Source organism: Narcine bancroftii, chromosome 6, assembly GCF_036971445.1.
Source record: "Narcine bancroftii isolate sNarBan1 chromosome 6, sNarBan1.hap1, whole genome shotgun sequence".
NCBI classification, from domain to species: Eukaryota; Metazoa; Chordata; class Chondrichthyes; order Torpediniformes; family Narcinidae; genus Narcine; species Narcine bancroftii.
The window spans coordinates 182,315,102-182,336,165 of record NC_091474.1 but is presented as its reverse complement, the minus strand read 5'-3'; the positions used below and the strand labels follow the sequence as shown (position 1 = coordinate 182,336,165).

At 38.1% G+C, this 21,064-nt stretch overlaps 1 protein-coding gene across 4 annotated transcripts in view; it reads right to left on the bottom strand.

Annotated features, from left to right (window-relative positions):
* The window catches only part of hsf2 (heat shock transcription factor 2), a 72,117-nt gene that overhangs the window by 31,822 nt on the left and 19,231 nt on the right, over window positions 1–21,064 (bottom strand). For all 4 annotated transcript variants that reach the window (XM_069886873.1, XM_069886874.1, XM_069886876.1 and 1 more), the window contains exons 3-4: window positions 17,775–17,902; window positions 5,235–5,359 (exon numbers count right to left, since the gene is read on the bottom strand). In XM_069886873.1, the coding sequence (XP_069742974.1) occupies window positions 5,235–5,359; window positions 17,775–17,902 (253 nt within the window). The remainder of the gene's footprint in view (window positions 1–5,234; window positions 5,360–17,774; window positions 17,903–21,064) is intronic.

Sequence of the window (21,064 nt, the reverse complement as noted above, 5' to 3'; positions counted from 1 at the left end):
TATATGAATCCTTCTGCACAGGTGGTGACAAATGGTCAGATTTCTAAAGTATTTACTTTGTATAGATCAACTAGACAGAGCTGTCCATTTTCACCAGCCTTATTAGCATTAGTTATAGAACCTTTAGCCCAGGCAAATAGAAAAAATATAAATATTCAAGTTATTACGATTGGGCAACGAGAGTATAAAATTAATTTATTTGCAGATGATATGTTGATGTATTTATCTAAACCCAAGAATTCATTACAACCTTTATAAGATTTGTTAAAATTTTATGGATCAATGTCAGGTATAAAGTAAATTGGGATAAAAGTGAGATATCACCTATATCTGATGAGGATTATTCAGATTGTATGCAAATTATTAAATTTTAATGGTCAGAGAAGAGTAAATATTTAGGTATGGCTGCTCACCACAAGGCAGGCGAACCGGCCCCGCTTGTATGCCACGCGACGGGCAGTTGGCCAAAATGGCGCCATGGGGGGGGGGGGGTTTCCCTTCCTTCCAGCTCGGGGCTCAGAACCCCGCGCTTGGGGACCACGTGACACCCGGGTGACATCAGCACCCTCCAGCATGGTTCTCAGCCAGGTCCGGGCTGGTAGTATAAGTGCAGCCCAGCAGCCTGCAATAAACTAGTCTGCTCACTGAGCTCAACCCGTCTGGTTGTGTGTGTTATTGCAGGAGCAGTGTAGCCGCTGCTACATAGATGTCATTATTGACAAGGAGATTAAGAATTTGTATGATTTAAATTATTTACCTTTGTTAAACAAGATTAAGTCTGACTTAAATCAATGGGAGGATCTACCATTGACAGTAATTGGTCGGGTAAATTGTATTAAAATGAGTATATATCCACGTATTCAGTATTTGTTTCAATCAATTCCGTGTCCGGTACCGGGGAAATTTTTTAAAGAACGAAATAAAGTTTATCTTTTTTATCGAAAGGTAAACTATCTCGAGTATCAACGCAAAAGTTGACGTGGTCATATGATTTGGTAGCCTTCAATTACCACATTTTCAAAATTATTATCAGGCAGTGCAGTTGAAATTTATTAGTACACTGTTTGATATTGATCAACCACCGATGTGGGCTTATGTGGAAATGGATCAGATACAAGAAAGATCAATGCATAATTTTATATATAAATTGAATTTATTGCTTTTACAAACATATAAGTTACCTATTTAAACTCATTTATTTAAAGTATGGAGTAAATGGAACCAACTTATAGGTTCGAAAGAAGTATGTTCAATTAAAACTCCGTTATATCAAAATCGGTTGATTCCTTTTTCTATGCACAACCCTTATCTGAAGGAATCCGATTTAAAGGGTTTGGTATCAATTGAAGTTTGTTTTGAGGCAGGTTCATTTCTTTCATTTGATAAGCTTAGGGAGAAGTTTGGGATATCACAAAATACATTGTTTGCCTATTATCAAGTATGTGATTTTTTAATGAATAGTTTCGGTTGAGAAATGATATTACCAATACAATTGAAGTTCGAAATATTGCTTATGAATAAGGGAAAGAAAGGGTTTTTTTCTGAAATTTATTCGATGTTACAGTCAAAAATGAAGAAGGTAGGTGTATTGAGAATAAAAGATAAATGGGAACAGGAGTTATCTAATTCTTTTTTTGAGGAAGAATGGTCTGACTTACGTTTGCATAGTGTTACAAAATTAGTTAATGTGCGTTAGTTATATTTAACTCCTGAAAAGTTAAAGAGGTATGGTTTTAGAGATTCTGATCTGTGTTTTTGGTGTGGAGATCAGATAGGTACTTTTGTTCATTCTATGTGGAATTGTACAAAGGTTAAACTCTTTTGGGAAAAGATTGTAACATTTTTGTGAGATTTATTTCAAATAGATTTGCATGTAGATCCATGGTTGTGTTTATTAGGATATCTTCTTTGGCTTGGCTTCGCGGACGAAGATTTATGGAGGGGTAATGTCCACGTCAGCTGCAGGCTCATTTGTGGCTGACAAGTTCGATGCGGGACAGGCAGACATGGTTGCAGCGGTTGCAAGGGAAAATTAGTTGGTTGGGGTTGGGTTTTCCTCCTTTGTCTTTTGTCAGTGAGGTGGGCTCTGCGGTCTTCTTCAAAGGAGGTTGCTGCCCACCGAACTGTAAGGCGCCAAGATGCACGGTTTGAGACGATATCAGCCCACTGGCGGTGGTCAATGTGGTAGGCACCAAGAGATATCTTTAGGCAGTCCTTGTACCTCTTCTTTGGTGCACCTCTGTCTCGGTGGCCAGTGGAGAGCTCGCCATATTACACGATCTTGGGAAGGCGATGGTCCTCCATTCTGGAGATGTGGATTCGATGCTGTCGGCCTCTGCCATCTCGAGTACTTCGATGTTGGAGATGAAGTCGCTCCAATGAATGTTGAGGATGGAGCGGAGACAACGCTGGTGGAAGCGTTCTAGGAGCCGTAGGTGATGCCGGTAGAGGACCCATGATTCGGAGCCGAACAGGAGTGTGGGTATGACAACGGCTCTGTATACGCTAATCTTTGTGAGGTTTTTCAGTTGGTTGTTTTTCCTCCTTTGTGTAGTCTTCCAAAGGCGCTATTTGCCTTGGCGAGTATGTTGTCTATCTCGTTGTCAATCCTTGCATCCGATGAAATGGTGCAGCCGAGATAGGTAAACTGGTTGACCGATTTGAGTTTTGTGTGCCCGATGGAGATGTGGGGGGGGGGGGGGGGGCTGGTAGTCATGGTGGGGAGTTGGCTGATGGAGGACCTCAGTTTTCTTCAGGCTGACTTCCAGGCCAAACATTTTGGCAGTTTCCGCAAAACAGGACGTCAAGCGCTGAAGAGCTGGCTCTGAATGGGCAACTAAAGCGGCATCCTCTGCAAAGAGTAATTCACGGACAAGTTGCTCTTGTGTCTTGGTGTGAGCTTGCAGGCACCTCAGATTGAATCCATTAACAGCGTGTTTGGATAAATCTTGGATTGCATTTATTCGGTTGAGTTTGACAGGAGCTACGAAGTGTACAGCGGTAACTTCGATAAATGATGCAGAGTTGAGTATACAGAGGTGGCATAATGAAATTCAATCATGTTTATGCTTAGAGAAAATTACATATAATGTGAGAAATAATAATTATTTTTTTGAAAAAAAGTTGACTCCATATTTGAAATGTATGAATTTATGAAATGTATGAAATGTAACGTGTAAATATTTTTTTTAACATTTTTGTTTGAAATGTTTAAATGATGTATTGTAACCTAACCCACTTTATTTGTTTGTTTTAATACTTTTCTTTGTGTATGTTAAGCTCTGGGGTGGGGGAGGGATAGTAACGGGTGGGATAGTGGGTTGGAGGGTGAGGGGTGGAGGCTATAGGGGGTAATTTAGAATGTTTTTTTTATTTGTGTATTTTATGCTTATATTTTGTAAAATTTTAAATAAACTTTTCAACAAAAAAAATGGAACAGATATATGCCATTTGGGTCAGGGTCTGTTCCACCATTCATTAAGGTCATTGTTGATCTGGCCTTACATCCACTTACCCTCAATTCCCCCCTCATGCAAAAATCTGTGTCTTAAGTATATTTAATGAGGCAGCCTTTGCTGTTTCCTTGGGCATAGAATTCCACAAATTCATTACTCTCTGAGAAAATCATTTCTTCCTTATCTGCCTTAAATAAATTGAGTCGTTTCCTAGTTCTAGATTTCTAGATTCACCTACTACTGGAAGCAAAGTTGGAGATGAGGGAGGGGGGGAAGAGTTGCGGGGGCAGGGGGGTGGGGGAGAAGAGAATGAATTCCAGTGACCATAGATCCAGATGATTTAATCTCTCCTCATAGACTAACCCATTCACCTCTGGTTTCAACCTGGTGAACCTTATCTGCACCGCCTCCAAAGCCAGTTTATCCTTTTGCAAGACCAGAACTACATGCAGTACTCCAGGTGCAGCTTCAACAGTATCCTGTAAAGTTGCATCAGAACCTCCTCACTCTCAACTTCAATCACTTTGCAATAAAAGCCAACATCCCATTTACCTTCTAAATTACATTGTACCTGCAAACAAATATTTTGTAAACCATGCATAAGCACTCTCAAGGCTCTCTTCACCACAGTGTACTGAAGTCTTTCACCATTTAAATAATATAGGAACACGATCCTTTATCCAGAACCCTTGGGGGACAGTGTGTTCCGAATTTTTCTGGATTTTGGAAAGCTAGATTTAAGTCCACCTGAATTGTGCTGCTGTATCCACCCCACCCCCTTCCAGTTGCCCTGCCGTCTTCCCCCACCCCCCCTTGCGCTGCCTGTCTCCCCCCCCCTCGCATGCCCGACTCGCGCTGCCGGTCTCTCGTCCCTCTTGCTGGATTTTGGAGCTTTCCGAATTTTAGATGTCTGGATAAAAGATCGTGTACCTGTAATTTGATTTGCTGTTTTATCTTCCAAAATGGATGACATTATATTTACCAACACTGTACTCCTCTGCCAGGTCCTTGCCATTTCACAAAACCTCTCTATATTTCTCAGAATCATAATTTATTGTCATGAACAAGTCATGAAATTCAGTGCTTTGTGAAGCATAACAGTGCAAACATATACTATAACCATCTTATGACATTACTAAATATAAAAGAAACAATACTAGTGCTCAAAAAGTAAGGCAGTGTCTTTGGTTCATCGATTATCCAGGAATCTGAGGGGGGGGGGAGGAGAATGACCCATCCTACACTACCTAAGATCATTGACGAGGGCAAGACTACCCAAGGAGCACAATAGAGAGGGTCCTCTCTATGCTGGCTGCATCACAGTGTGACATGGTAGCTGCAAAGTGTCAGATTGGATGTCAGTACAGAGGACGATTAAAATTGCTGAGCTCTCTCACATCTCCCTTTCCTCTATCGATATCTACAGAGGGCTTAGAGATCACTGAGAACCCTTACCATACACTTGCAGTATCTTTGAGACACTACCTTCAAAGAGGTATGAGAGCATAAAAAACAGTATCACATTGGACATATGTTGCAAGACCAGAACTACATGCCAGAACTACTTTGAGGGTGGGGGGGTGGAGGAAAAGGTTCACTAACAAACTGACATCTCAATTTTATAATGTATGAAATATACAACATTTTATGTGGTGCTCATTGGTCCAAGAAGCATACTGATTTCTCAGTTTGCTCTAGTACTTGGTGTGTCTACATGACCCAATAAACTCAGGAAGAACTTACTGCATCTCATTTACAACCCAATTATAAAAGCCATACCATTTCAAGGAAGTTAATCTTGAGTCAAGGTTTTCTTGCTTTCCTTGTATTTCTTGAACAGTGGATAAAATTGCATTCAAACCTTCTTGTTGAATTTTAGCCTCGTCTGGTTTAATTGAGGATACCTACGATAATGAAAACACATTCACGTTACCAAGCGCAAACACAAAATATCAAATTGAAATTCTACTGACAGAGGTTGAAGTCTATACAAATTGAAATTCAATTTATAAAAGTCTGAACAGTTAAAATTGAAAATCTGAAAATGATTTCAATTTATTAAACCACAACTTACAAGTTTAAGATATAAAAAAGAGATTTTTACATTGTCTATACTCCTTACTCTGTGCACACATAGCACATCAGCTGCCAAAGAAACATAAAATACAAAATTCTGCAAGAATTCAAACTTTCATACATTTGTCATTTTTCATTGAGAAAAGGTTACAATAATAAGTGCTTCAAATTCAAATCAACTAACTTTTTAAACATTGAACTTCGTATGGAATTGAATTTCCATTATTTTATGTCACACCACAATTGTGCACCCATAGAGAAGAAAGGAGAGAAAGTTTCTCTCCAAAGTTCTAAGTTAGTCATGCTCAGTTTATTAACAATTTTTAAAAAGAGGACGAATGTAATGCTGCATAAATGTGCAGAACAAATATTAAAACAACTAAAGGACAAAGAAAAAGACACAAGCTGTGGCACCAATAGCTTGTGAAAGGAAGCAATAAATTTACTTTCAGCTAGACAAAAAAAAATAGTCTGTCCTTCGAGAAGCTAAATACACATCAAAATAAATAAAAGAATATTTGAACAGATTTTTTGAAAATACAACTTAATGCCACACCAGGGTTTAAGCTCTAGATTTAAAAGACACAAACCCTGTTTTCATTTTGGCTCAGAAGTCATAGGACTTGTAACAAAAGGCACTAACCCTGGTTCTCTTGAAACATACAAGGCAAACTAGTAAGCTGCCTTCTGAATGTTAAGTAAAGATACAAAAGAAAACCCAGCATATGTATTCTTTGCTAAACTTTTACAAATAAGACCTAAAAAAAAGGGAAGCTCAAATGGAGTAGCCAGTATGCATGTGACTGTGTAGGAGTGGGACTGAGTCTTCGGGGAGCAGAGGCTGAGGAGAGGGTGCAGGAGTTGAGGAAAGGCAAGGACAGATTTTGCTAACTCTTTCCTTCTTAATAGACAATGGAAATGTAAGCCAGGGCAGGGACATGCTACTCTTCCAGAATGTGGATAGTTTGGGAAGCCAAGTCTGGAAAAACAACCAACTGAAAAACCTCACAAAGATAAGCGTATACAGAGCCGTTGTCATACCCACACTCCTGTTCGGCTCCGAATCATGGGTCCTCTACCGGCACCACCTACGGCTCCTAGAACGCTTCCACCAGCGTTGTCTCCGCTCCATCCTCAACATCCATTGGAGCGCTTACGCCCCTAACGTCGAAGTACTCGAGATGGCAGAGGTCGACAGCATCGAGTCCACGCTGCTGAAGATCCAGCTGCGCTGGATGGGTCACGTCTCCAGAATGGAGGACCATCGCCTTCCCAAGATCGTATTATATGGCGAGCTCTCCACTGGCCACCGTGACAGAGGTGCACCAAAGAAAAGGTACAAGGACTGCCTAAAGAAATCTCTTGGTGCCTGCCACATTGACCACCGCCAGTGGGCTGATAACGCCTCAAACCGTGCATCTTGGCGCCTCACAGTTTGGCGGGCAGCAACCTCCTTTGAAGAAGACCGCAGAGCCCACCTCACTGACAAAAGGCAAAGGAGGAAAAACCCAACACCCAACCCCAACCAACCAATTTTCCCTTGCAACCGCTGCAATCGTGTCTGCCTGTCCCGCATCGGACTTGTCAGCCACAAACGAGCCTGCAGCTGACGTGGACTTTTTACCCCCTCCATAAATCTTCGTCCGCGAAGCCAAGCCAAAGAAGAAGGGAAGCCAATGCTATCCTTGTCGACTTCATCCACGAAAAGTGCATCCACATCCAGCCCCTTAGAACCATGTTAGGGAAATGGAGCTGGATGAACTCTGGATCATTTTGGAGGCTGAGTGCATTATAGGCAAGAGTTACAGGGATGTAATCACACCAATGAGGCAGGAGGTAGGTAGCTGGGTAACAGTAAGGAGTGAGGATATCCCTGTGTCAATTTCCCTCAGCAACAAGTATAACCCCTTTGGATACTGCTGGGGGAATTGGTCCATCAGGGCCAGACACCAGCAGCCAGAGCAATAGCACCATTTTTGGCTCAAAGCCACAAAAGGGAAGGGTGAAGTCGGGTAAAGCAATAGTGACAGGGGGCTTGATAGTCATGAGAACAGTTAGGAGATTCTGAAGCCACAAAAGACACTCCAGGATAGTGTGTTGCCTCCTGGGTATTTGGGACCAGGATGTCTCTGACCCGGTGCAGAATATTCTTAAGTGGAAGAATAAATAGTCAGAGGTTGTGGTACATATTGGTTCCAATGACATAGGCAGGAGTGGGGTGTAGGTCCTGCAAAGTAAGTTTAGGGAGTTCGGAAAGAGGCTGAAGAGCAGGTCCTCCAAGATTGTAATCTTCTGATTACGCCTGGTGCCACAAGCTAGGGGAGATCAGAACAGGAAGATTGTGAAGATAAATGTGCAGATGAAGAGATGGAGCAAGGGTTCAAGTTCTTGAATCATTGGAACATTCTCTGGGGAAGGGGTGACATCTACAAATGGGACAGGTTGCACTGGAATTTGAGGGGAACAAATATCCTGGCAGGAAGGTTTGCTTATGCAGTTGGGGGTGGGGTTTGAAATTAGATTTGCAGGGGGATGAGAACCAAAGTTAAGAAGCAGAGGAAGAGGTTGTTGGCACACAAGAGTAGCTGGTATGGGTGCTTGTGTGGTGTGACAGAGTATATAGATACATTTTTGGGAGATAAATTGGGAAAGGTTTGTTAGAGTAGGTCACATGCAAACACTTTAAAACAGATCTTATTTGAAATACTGGAGCTCTGCTAATGCTAGACATATTGACCCCACAGGTTTTGCAAGAGCTTTGGAGAGTGACCAAGAGATTTCACTAATGTATTGTTGTTTACAAAAAGGCAACAGATGAAAGAGCCACCTTCTGTCTGGAAGGGAACTTGCTGTTCTAAGAGGGTCATATGATTTTGCAAGCAGAGAGAGTTAAACAGGCTTTCTCTCTGTGAGAGAGAGGGACATATCACTTCTACAGGTTTACAGATAGCAACAGCAGCTGAGACTAGAACAGGACAAGCTGGCAAGCTTGTGGAAAACTTCATTTGGAAGACAGGTTGTGAGTTCTTATTTCAGCCTGGTCAAAGCCCTTGTCGTTTATGCAAGAGAAGAGGACTGGCTGTCTAATGTTTCATTTGGAATAAGAGAAGAAAAAATGAACTCTGTGGTGACCTGAAAGAAAAAGGTTATCATCTGGAGAACCCTGAGGAGGCAACTTTCTTCGGCAAGACACTGGAGTGACTGATTAAAAAGGAATCAGTTGTGGATGTCCTGGAAAAACAAATCTCTCTCTGAAATCCGACAAGAACATTCCTGAGAGGTAACCATTTACCTCTCAAAGACCAAAGCCTGGTGAACTTTATAAATGTCAAATTCTGTGCACAGTATAAGAATTGCCTGCAACCAGTTAACTTGGAGGAATGGGAAGTGAGATTGGACTGTGAACCAAAGAACTTTTCTGAACTTACACACACATTACATACACGTGTGCTTAGAATTAGAAGGGGATTAAGGTAGGTTAATTAAGTCAATAGTGATAAGTTAAAGTTTGACTCTATTTTCATGTTTAAAGATAATTAAAAGCAACTTTTGTTTAAGTAACCATTTGTCTTGGTGAATAACTATTGCTGCTGAGTTTTAGGGTCCTTTGGGCTCATAATAGTGGAAGTACAGGTAGATAGGGCAAAATTGCAGCCATGGGGATGTGTTACAATACACATGGACACAAGAGTAAAATGTAACAAATAAATGGCTCAATGTTTTGTATGAAAATAAAGTGAACAAACTTGTAGTACAGCTACAGATTGGCATATATCATGTTGAGGCTATTATGGATTCGTGGCTAAAGAATGGGTGTGTTTAGGAGCTGTATCAAAAGGACAGGCAGAGGGAAATGTGGCTTGGTTGGAAGGGAACAACATTAAATCATTAGAAAGAGATGACAAAGAATCAAAAGATGTAGAATCACTATGGGTTGAGTTACAAAATGGCAAGGGTAAAAAATACACTATTGGCTATTATATACAGACCTCCAAACAGTAGCCAGGATGTGGACAACAAATTGCAAAGGCAAATAGAAAATCCAAGTCAGAAAGACAATGTTATCATTGTCATGGGGGATTTGAACATGCAAGTACATTAGGAAAACAAGGTTGGGAATGAATCTCAAGAAAGAGATATTGTCCATTGTTCGTCTTTTTTTACTAAATCCAGTTTGGTCTAGTTTTACTATTTTTGGTACACAGTCGGCCAATCTGTTTGCTAATAGTTTAGCTATTATCTTATAATCTGTGTTAAGTAGAGATATTGGTCTATACGATGCTGGTGTTAATGGATCTTTCCCCATCTTTGGTATTACTGTAATTATTGCTGTTTTGCATGAATCTGGTATGTTTTGTGTTTTTTCAATCTGGTTCATTACTTCCAGGAGAGGAGGAATGAATAAGTCTTTGAATGTTTTATAGAATTCTATTGGGAGTCCATCCTCTCCCGGTGTTTTATTGTTCGGTAGTTTTTTTTTTAATATCTCCTGTATTTCTTCTATTTCAAATGGTTTTATTAATTTATTTTGTTCCTCTGTTTGTAATTTTGATAGTTCAATTTTAGTTAGAAATTCATCTACTTAGTTTTCTTTCCCTTCGTTTTCAGTTTGATATAGTTGTTCGTAGAATTCCCTGAAGTTTTCGTTGATCTCCGTTGGGTTATATGTAATTTGTTTGTCCTTTTTCCTTGATGCCAATACCGTTCTTTTAGTTTGTTCTGTCTTAAGCTGCCACGCTAGTATTTTGTGCGTTTTTTCTCCTAGCTCATAATATTTCTGTTTTGTCTTCATTATGTTCTTCTCCACCTTATATGTTTGTAGTGTTTCATATTTTATTTTCTTGTCTGTCAATTCTCTTCTTTTAGTTGTATTTTCCTTTATTGCTAATTCTTTTTCTGTATTTGTTATTTGCCTTTCCAACTGTTCTATTTCTCGATTGTAGTCCTTCTTCATCTTAGTTACATAACTTATTATCTGTCCTCTGATGTTTTTCATTGCGTCCCATAGTATAAATTTATTTTTAACTGATTCCGTATTTATGTCAAAGTACATTTTAATTTGTCGCTCAATTAATTCTCTAAAATCCTGTCTTTTAAGTAGCATGGAGTTTAATCTCCATCTATACATTCTTGGTGGGATGTCCTCTAGCTCTATTGCCAATAACAGGGGTGAGTGATCCGATAACAATCTAGCTTTATATTCCATTTTCTTAACTCTTCCTTGAATGTGGGCTGATAACAGGAATAGGTCTATCCTTGAGTTGCATTTCCTGCATCGATTTGATTATAAATTTGATTACTTTGTTCTTTCTGTTAGTCTTTTTTCCAGTTTTATCCATGTTTGAGTCCAAATTAAGGTTAAAATCCCCTCCTATTAGTTTTTTTTTAAACTTTATTTAAGATTTTATAACATGAATAACATATAGGATTACATTAAAAAAAATAAAATTACAATACAATATCAGTAATCTAAATAAACTGTACCCTCCCCAATAATTATTACACATTAATAACCCAACTCAAATAAGTCCAACCCCCCCTTTCCCCCAAAAAATAAAGTGAAGAATTAATAAAGTTAATAATATGTGAGAAAAAAAACCCACTTACAAAAAAAAACAAAAACATAACCGATTAAAATACTAACAAAAAGAAAAGTAATTAATACTAAGATATCAGACTTAAAAAACATATTTAAATCAAACTTAAATGCATATATTTAACAAACGGAGTTAAGATGAAACATATATTTAACTCAAACTTAATATAAAAAATAAGTAAATTTAGTAACATTATCTATCAAAAATTCTTAAACAATAATCAATTCTTAAAAAAAAATTGTAGCATGAAAAAAGATGAAAAAAAACTTTCTCTTTCGAGATAAACCTTCACCAAATATCAACTAACTTCACATCTATCATCATATTAGTCACATAAACCACCATCTTAAAACAAAATTCAAACCTCATTAAGCATTGTACAATTCAATTTTAGTACTCTTCCACCATTTTTCCCTTTTACTCTTGAATAGTTATCCAATAAAAGCTCCAATACCACATTTAAATATCCCCAATCATTACGTTAAAATTAAGATATCCAAATAATAAAAACACATCTACAATGAAATCTATATCTTCAACAAATGAAGCATAAACCACAAACAAAATTCAAGCCTCATTAAGAATTGTACAATTCAATTTATAACTTTCATCATTATTCCCTTCGTTCTATAACTAAAATAGCAAAATAATATACACCAGAATTACCACTCCTTTCACCTTAAAGTTAAAGAAAAAATATAAAAAAACTTTTCCATCCCATTCACATTTAAATTTCAGATATTCCTTATCTACTGAATAAACTTTACAAAAAAAACCACATCAATTTTTAGTTTTTTAAACAATCAAATACTTTCTTATGGTTTTTTTTTATATTTAAACAAAAAAAAACCCTTCACTCTTTAATCTAATAATACAAAAAAAGGAGAAAAAAACGGGTAGGCGGTTAAAAATACCCCCTCCCGTCTAAACCCCGCAATGTGGTAACTCCCAAAAAAAAAAATGATGACTTTCAGGAAATAGTGCCTATCCAGTTCTCTCCCCCAACTCTCACTTCATCTTAAACTAACATCATCATTATTTAATATCCCTTTTTTTAAAAAAAAATTAGAAAAAAAAGGACAACTCTTCTTTTAATCAGCTCCAACTGCCGAGTCACCATTACAACCATTCCTTCTTGGAGCACGGCTCTTTTCTTCCATCTCTTGTCTCCTTAGAGATCGCGGCGGACTATGTCTCTGTTGAAACTGAGTAATTGGCAGCTCTTGAGCAAATGCTATAGCTTCCTTTGGAGAATCAAAGAACTTTGGTTGGCAACCATCTTGAAAAACCTTCAAAACAGCTGGATATCTAAAGGTTGCCTTGTAACCTTTCTTCCACAACAACTCTTTAGCAGGATTGAATTCCCGTCATTGGAACATAACTTCTTGACTCAAATCCGCATAGAAGAAAACTCGATTATTTTGAATCATCAAGGGTGATTTTCTCTGTTGTGCATTTCTAATAGCCACTCGTAAAATTATTTCTCTGTCGTAATAATTCAAGCAACGAACCAAAACAGGTCTTGGATTTGACCTGAAATAGGTCTTCTATGCAAGGCTCTGTGAGCACGTTCCAGTATTATACCTTCCGGGAAATGTTCTTGACCCAACACCTGCGGAATCCATTCAGTAAAAAATTTTCTTGGGTCTGGTCCCTCCATACCTTCCGGCAAACCAATAATCTTTATATTGTTCCGTCTGGATTGGTTTTCCAAATAATCATTCTTTTTCACCAAATTTTTATTTTGAGTTTGTAAGTCTTCGACCATTTTGGTCACATCAAAAACTTGATCCCGTATTTCGTCTATATCTTCTTCACACGAATTAAATTTATCTCTCACTTCAAGCTTAAAAGCTCCAAACTCACCCATCTGTTGAGAATGTATTTTCACCAAAGTATTAAACCTAGTACCAAGTTCAGTCATAATCTTGGATAATCCCTGCATTGTATAAGATAATTTAGATTCAAGATTCACAAAAATCATTTCAATTGGAAGAGATTTTGGCTCAACAGATTCCTGCTTCTTCTCCAAAGGATCTTCTATTCCTTCCTTCATTCTGGTTGCCTTCCTTGTAGTATGACTGCGTGTGGAAACGCCAGCCACAGCCTCTCCAGCAATGACTGGAGGATGCTGGCCGAGGTTTTCCCCAGTCCATAATGTATTAAATTCTCCCAGTACATCAAGTTGTATAGGTTCTTGTATCTCAAGAGATGCAGTTTGCAGCGCCACCTCTACAGTTGACAAATGCCTTTGAATAACTCTTTGTTCTAAAGGCTGTTTGGCACCCTCTTTAGGGGGCTCTACCGATGTAACATAGAGCTCTACATCCGAACACTGTACCTCTCTCCTGGGATCCATTTCACGCTGAGTCCCGGTGTCTTTCCTGTAGGTAGGCTCCAAAACTTGAACTTTTAGAAAATGTAGTTTTTTGATAATCTGTTGTCGTTTTTGTTTTGCTCTTTTCCACCAATTGTACCATCATAAGTTAAATTAACAGCACTGAAATTATCTAAACTTTTAAAGAATTTTAACGGGCATTTCTAGACAAAACAATAAGATAGAGTCAGGAGAGGACTGAAAGGCACGTCTGATCCTTACACCATCTTGCCACGCCCCATCCCCTCCTATTAGTATATTCCCTTGCGTATCTGCGATCTTCAAAAAGATATCTTGCATAAATTTTTGATCTTCTTCATTAGGTGCGTATACATTGAGTAAATTCCAAAATTCTGAATATATCTGACATTTTATCATTACATACCTCCCTGCTGGATCTATTATTTCCGCTTTTATTTTGATTGGTATATTTTTATTGATTAATATAGCTACTCATCTGGCTTTTGAATTATATGATGCTGCTGTTACATGTCCTATCCAATCTCTCTTTAATTTCTTATGTTCCACTTCAGTTAAATGTGTTTCTTGCACGAATGCTATATCAATTTTTTCTTTCTTCAGTAAATTTAATTTAAAATTAAAAAAAGACGAACAACGGACAATATCTGTAAATTCTTTAACTTAATCCATGCAGTACAAGGAAACAAAACTCCAACAGTAGCGGTTGCTTTAGATGCAGAGAAAGCCATTGACAGAGTTGAATGGAATTATTTATTCAAAGTACTACATAAATTCAACTTACCAGAGAAATATATTAATTGGATTAAAGCATTATATAAGGGACCATTGGCGAAAGTGACAGTAAATTGATATATATCAAACCAATTTAAATTAAGCAGATCAACGGCAGGGATGTCCACTATCTCCCTCACTGTTCGCGTTAGCTATAGAACCACTAGCAGAACTGATAAGAACAGAAAATAAAATACGAAGGATAAAAATAAAAGAGAAGGAATATAAAATCAATCTATTTGCAGATGACGTTATAATATACTTAGCAGAACCAGAAATATCAATAAAAGAATTACATAAGAAATTGAAGGAATATGGAGAAGTATCGGGGTACAAGATCAACGCAAATAAAAGTGAAGCAATGCCAATGAATAATGCGGATTTCACAAAGTTTAAGGAAGAATCACCATTTAGATGGCAAACACAAGCAATTCGATACCTAGGTATACAACTAAATAATAATCTTGGCCATCTATATAAACTAAATTATCAGCCATTAATGAAAAAATTACAAGATGACTTAGAGCACTGGAAAGACTTACCTCTAACACTGATAGGAAGGATAAACTGTATTAAAATGAACATCTTCCCAGGATACAATACCTATTTCAATCATTAACAATTTACCTAACAGAGAAATTCTTCAGGAGCTAAAGAAAATAATAAGGAAATTCTTATAGAAAGGGGGGAAACCGAGGATAGCACTAGCTAAATTAACAGAATGGTACAAACAATGAGGCTTACAACTACCAAACTTTAAGAATTATTATAGAGCAGCACAATTAAGATACCTATCAGATTTTTATCAAACAAGGGAAAAACCAGATTGGACCAGATTAGAGCTAGATAAAATAGGGGAGAAGATACCTGAGCATATACTCTATAAGTGGGATGAAAAATTGGTGCAACGTAGGAATTCACCAGTATTGCACCATCTGCTCAACATTTGGAAGAAGATTCACGTAGAAAGGAATAAAATAAATTATCAACTACCAAAATTAATATTGACACAAAATCAACTAATCCCTTTCACAATAAATAACCTTTCCTTCAGAGAATGGGAGAGAAAAGGGATCAAAAGAATAGAAAATTGTTTTTTGGGAAATAAATTATTATCTTTTGAACAAATGAAGGACAAATATAACTCACGATACAAGGTTTGCATACCACCAACTGAAAACCTACTTGAAGGACAAATTGGGAAACAGTCTGAGGTTACCAGAAGGAAGCAATTTTGAATATGTGATTACAGACACAATGATAATTAAAAAATTTATAACAAACATGTACATCAAACTGCAAGAAAAGGAGAACGAGGAAACAAACTGTAAACCTAAACAAAAATGGGAACAAGATCTAAACATAAAGATAAAGAATGAAACATGGGAAAAGCTATGCTCCGGAACTATGAGAAATACAATAAACACGAGGTTACGCATGATACAATATAATTGGTTACACAGGCTATACATCACACCCTAAAAGTTAAATAAATGAGACCCAACAGTATCAGACAGATGTTTTCGCTGTAAAAAGGAAACGGGAACAACAATACATGCAATTTGGACATGTGAGAAAGTGGAAAAATTTTGGGAAGATCTAAACCAGATATTAAATAAAATCACAAAAAGCAATATACCAAAAAACCCAGAGATCTTCCTTCTAAGTAATATAAGAAATAAAGAATTTGGACTCGATTTGGATGGAGCACAAAAAAGATTTATTATGATAGCCCTAGCTGTAGCAAAAAAATGTATTATGTAAACCTGGAAATTAGAAGACAACTTGAGAATACAACAACGGTACATAGAAATAAATAAATGTATTCCATTAGAAAAAATAACATATAATTTAAGAAATAATATCACAATATTCGAACAATTAAGGGAACCATACATGAAAAACAATAGAGAAATCCTACCATGAACCTCCACCACCTAAAATGACAGAAGGAGAAGACAACGAAATGAACTGACTCAGTATATAAAAGTAAAATATAAAAATTTCTTGTTTATTTTAAGTGCCAACATTGTTTAACGGATATAATGTATCTTATAGATTGAACTTTGAATAAATGGGAAGGAGAGAGAGAGGGAAGGGAGGGGGGAAAAAAGGGAGAAAATGACACTCTATACAAGAGAAAAATGTCTGTATGTATTTTGGTCAGTATGGTTTATTGTGTGAAAAATTTAAAAAAATCTCAAGAAAGGTTTTCAGGAAAGCTTGTTGATGAGCCCACAAGGGGATAGACTGTACTGGATTGGGTGTTGTGTAATGCACCAGAGATCATTAGGGAGTTTAGAGTAAAGGCACCATTGAAAGGGGGGGGGGGTAGGGAAAGGGGGTGGCAGTGATCACAATATGACTGTTCAGATTTGATATTTAACAAGAAGCTAAAGTCTGATGTGTTGTTAGGGAGTAAATAGAATTACAGTGGCATGAGAGAGCAATTGGGCAAAGTAGACTGGCAGGGGCACTAGTAGAGAAGACAGCAGAGCACAATAAATGAAAGTTCCTGCAAGATATGGGGAAATGCAAGATAAAAACAGCAAAAATGAAGAAATATTTGATGGTAAAATATCACAACTGTGGTTGACTAGGGAAGTCAAAGCTAAAGTGAAATAAAAATAGTGGGAAGATAGAGGTTTGGGAAGTTTTTATAAACTTGCAGAAGGTAAATAAAAATCTCATAAGGAGGGAAAAGATGAAGTATGAAAGTAGGCTAGCAAATAATCAGAATAATACAAAAATCTTCTTCAAGTATATAAAGAATAAAAGAGAAGTGAGAGTAAAAATAGGACCACTAAAAAAAAAGACTTTAGATAAATAATGGGAGACAAGGAGATAGCAGAGGAACTAAATGAGCATGCTGTTATGCAGAAGGACTTGAGAATGCTTGTGTAGGAATCAGACGTTGGTTTGTAGGTCCATCAGGCTATCAAGAAGCCAAATGTAATGTTGGTCTTCTTTACTAGAGGAATTTAATTTAAGAGCAGGGAGGTTATGTTGCTACTGTACAAAGTACTGGTGAGACCATATCTGGAGTACTGCATGTAGTTCTGGTCTCCTTAGTTGAGGATGGATGTACTGGCATTGGAGGCAGTCCATAGGAGGTTCACCAGGTTGTTTCCAGGGATGAAAGGGCTGGCCTATGATGAGAGATTGAGTTACCTAGGACTGCACTCTCTGGAATTTAGAAGAATGAGGGGATCTTAAAGAAATATACAAAATTGTGAAAGGCTCAGACAGATGGACCACTCACGAGGGATGGACTCATTTCTGATCTGATACTTTAATCTTGAATTCAGGATGCATCTTTTTAGATTTAATTTTTTTATGCTAATCTTCACATTCCCAATTGCTCTATACTTAAACTGACAGAATCAACCTCTTGAAGGAAACACAAACAATATAAAACATTAAAAAAAAACAAATTAAATTGGAAACAAAGTGGGCAAAAGTAAAAAATGAGCAGTTAAATTGTTTCTCCAGTGAACAAGAATTTATAGCACTCACCTTTCGCTTTATATTTTCCAGTAAGTCATCTTGCCCTTGTTTGAAAAATGGATGTTGAAATTCTACAGGTCCATCACGTTCCTGTTTGACTATACCTCCATCAACATTCAGCACTTTTCGAAAGCCATCTATAAAGCATTTATATGTTATGACAAGGGAAAGACAGTTTAAAGATTCAATGAGTTTGAATAAAACTATAGTCTCATTTAGCCATCAGTAAATAATAAAATGACAGATGATTAAAAAAACAAGAGTACAAACTGATCAGTAAGAGACATTGGCATAGTAATGGAAAGTTGAATGTGGATAAGAAAATATTTTCAATAGTTTTACAGGATCATGACAGTAAAAGCAGATCCAGTCTATTGAAAAAAAAGCTCCGACTTTTAATAAATTACATGCTACTGCAAACTTTTATCTCAATTGACCAGTTTTAGTAAGACTTTGTTGACAAGGGCAATCATTCACAGTGCTGGAATTTAGGTTGTATCCAGATTTGAACCTAAACTGGGGACTAGTGAATAAATGCCACTTGACATCAGTTGGTTACGCCATTAGAGTTGTGTTCTATTGATTGTATGTTAGCAAAATTATTTGATGAACAATGAAATGTTCTATTTGTCAGACCGACGAAAGTTACAGCTCATCGTAGGCACATTCAACACACCAGTGGTACATTTATGAACATTCCATCAAGCATGTGAACGTCTTGGAGAATGTGAAGAGATTACCTAGAGAGCAGCCGAGATGAGAAACATCAGTGGTAAGGAGAATGGAAAAGTTGAGATTGTTCACCTTAGAAATTTAAGAAGAAATCTCATAAAAGTATTCAAGACATTAAGTATTCAAATAGATATTTACTGGCAAAAATGTTAATGCTAAAAAGACAAACATGTAAGGTGATCCACTAAAGAAACAAAGGATAAATGTGAAAAGTATTCATAGCAACTTATTGTCATTTGAAGTTAACAGGGCTCCAGAGAATAAAAGGGAATTGACAATGTGATTGCTCCACCAAAAAGATGTCGGTTTTGACTCGTGTCACACTATGTTGAATACAATAGCTTTTGAAGTTTATTATCATCTGATTTTACAATTGGATGAAAGTGTTCTTCGATCCTCAGTGCAAAGGCATACAAGCACACAGACATTACACATAGGCAAATGATTCATTTGCAGAACGTACATACTGTACGTATATAAAAATAAATAAATATTATAACTAGTAGAGTCACAGAGGGTTTGTATGATCAGCTCATCAGTCTCACTGTCTGTGAGAAGAAGCGGTTTCACAGCCTGGTGGTTCTGGCTCTGATACACCTGCATGTCTTTCTGATGGGAGTAGCTGGAAGATGCTGTGTGCGGGGTGGTAGGGGTCCTTAACGATCTTGCAAGCCCTTTTCAGATGATTCCAGAAGATCACATCCAATGGAGGAGGGGGTGGGGTGGGGGAAGAGAGACCTCAGTGATCTTCTCTGCCACTCTTTTGGACCTGTGGATTGACCTTGGATCCAATGTTCTACAGCAACCATAATATACTGTGATGCAGCCGGCCAAGATGTTCTCGACAGAACTCCTGTAGAAACTTGATAGGATGGTAGCCAGTAGCCTTACCTGCCTCCGTCTTCTCAGGAAGTAGTCACTGTTACACCTTCCGGACATGTGAGAAGATGTTGTGTCCAGGATACATCACTAATTAAATGGACTCAGAGGAACTTTGTGCTCTCTTCCCTCCCCACTATCATTCTATAGTGGAGGATGGTTGTCCTGATCAACCTGAAGACCACAATCTTCCCTTGTCTTGTCCACGTTGAAACTCAGGTTGTTATTCCTTTACCGGTAATTTCATGAGATTTTCCATTTCTTCTCTATAGTATGACTCATTGTTGTTGCCATCATGTCATCTGCAAACTTGATGACTTTGTTGCAGCTGGATCTGGCAATGCAGTCATGCATCAGCAGCATGAACAGGAATAGGCTGAGTACACAGCCCTGGAATGCACCAGTGCTCAATGTGACAATGCTCGACTTTATGCTGCCAATCCAGACAGATTGTGGTGTGCTAATCTTCAATAGGTGCTTTTAGGCTGCAGCAGCTGGGTAGCCCTCCTGGGACACAGGTGTCTCCAGAACCTTTTAAGCTGAGGGGGCGGGATAGCCCAAGTAAATCGCCAGCCCAGCCAGTTAAGGGGGAAATCGCACCAGCCCACCCATTTAAGGGGGATCTCGCCCCCACAGTGACACGTCACACAACCTAGCTTCCCCTGTCCCCCCCACCAGCTGTCAGACTCACCCCCCTCCACTGTGCTTCCCCCCCCCCCCCACAAACCCACTTTAGTGGCCCCTCTCCCCCACGGCATGGTGCTCTGCAACATTGACCTTCCCCCCCACCCCCCATGGCAGCAAAGTCACTTCCCCGATTGTGGCCCCCATCTCTGCCCCTCGCAGCAGCAACCTCTCACCCACCTTGGGCCCTGGCAGCGATCCCTCCCTCCCCCCGATCACAGTGGACACTTTAGCCGGGGTTTCGAGATAGCCAAATAGCAAATATGTTAGCTGAGCTTAAGAAGCACCCAAGAACATGCAGAGCAATTACAGTTTAACCTGAGGTGAGAAAGCCATTATATAAAAAAAAATTAGACAAGGGACAAAAATAATCAAAGCTTTGAGTTAACAAATTGGGTTTATTGAAAGCAAATCATATTTGATTAACCTAAATGATATTTTAAAACAATAATTGAATGTAGCAGATGTTATGAATGCAGTTTTTAATGTGGCATTTACCACTAGAAGTCATCAGGTTTATTTTCCAGACGAGGTGACAGAACCATGTGTTGAGACCAATGTGGTTTTCAGTAACTTTTAATGATTTAGATTTTGTTGCTCAAGACAGGATTTTAACATTTGCACATGATGTAAAACACAAAAAGTGTGACCTAGGAAGACACCAAAATACTCCAACAGTTCATAGATAAGATGACATAACAGATAATATCAGATTAAAATAAAGTGATACATATTGGCAAGATGATGAGGAGAGATGTAGAACTAAGAATAGAAAACCACAGGAAAAGGTCTGACTGAGCCAAATATGATAGTAAATTAAACTAAATCTCTTCAGATACATATCCCTCTATTACCTTCATACATCTATCTAGAAGTCTCTTCAATGCTGTTATTGTATCTATTTTCACCACTACCTCTGGCAGCCTGTTCCAGACACCTACCACTGTGTAAAAACTTTCTCTGCATATCTCCCTTAAACTTTACCAATGTAACCTGAAACACAT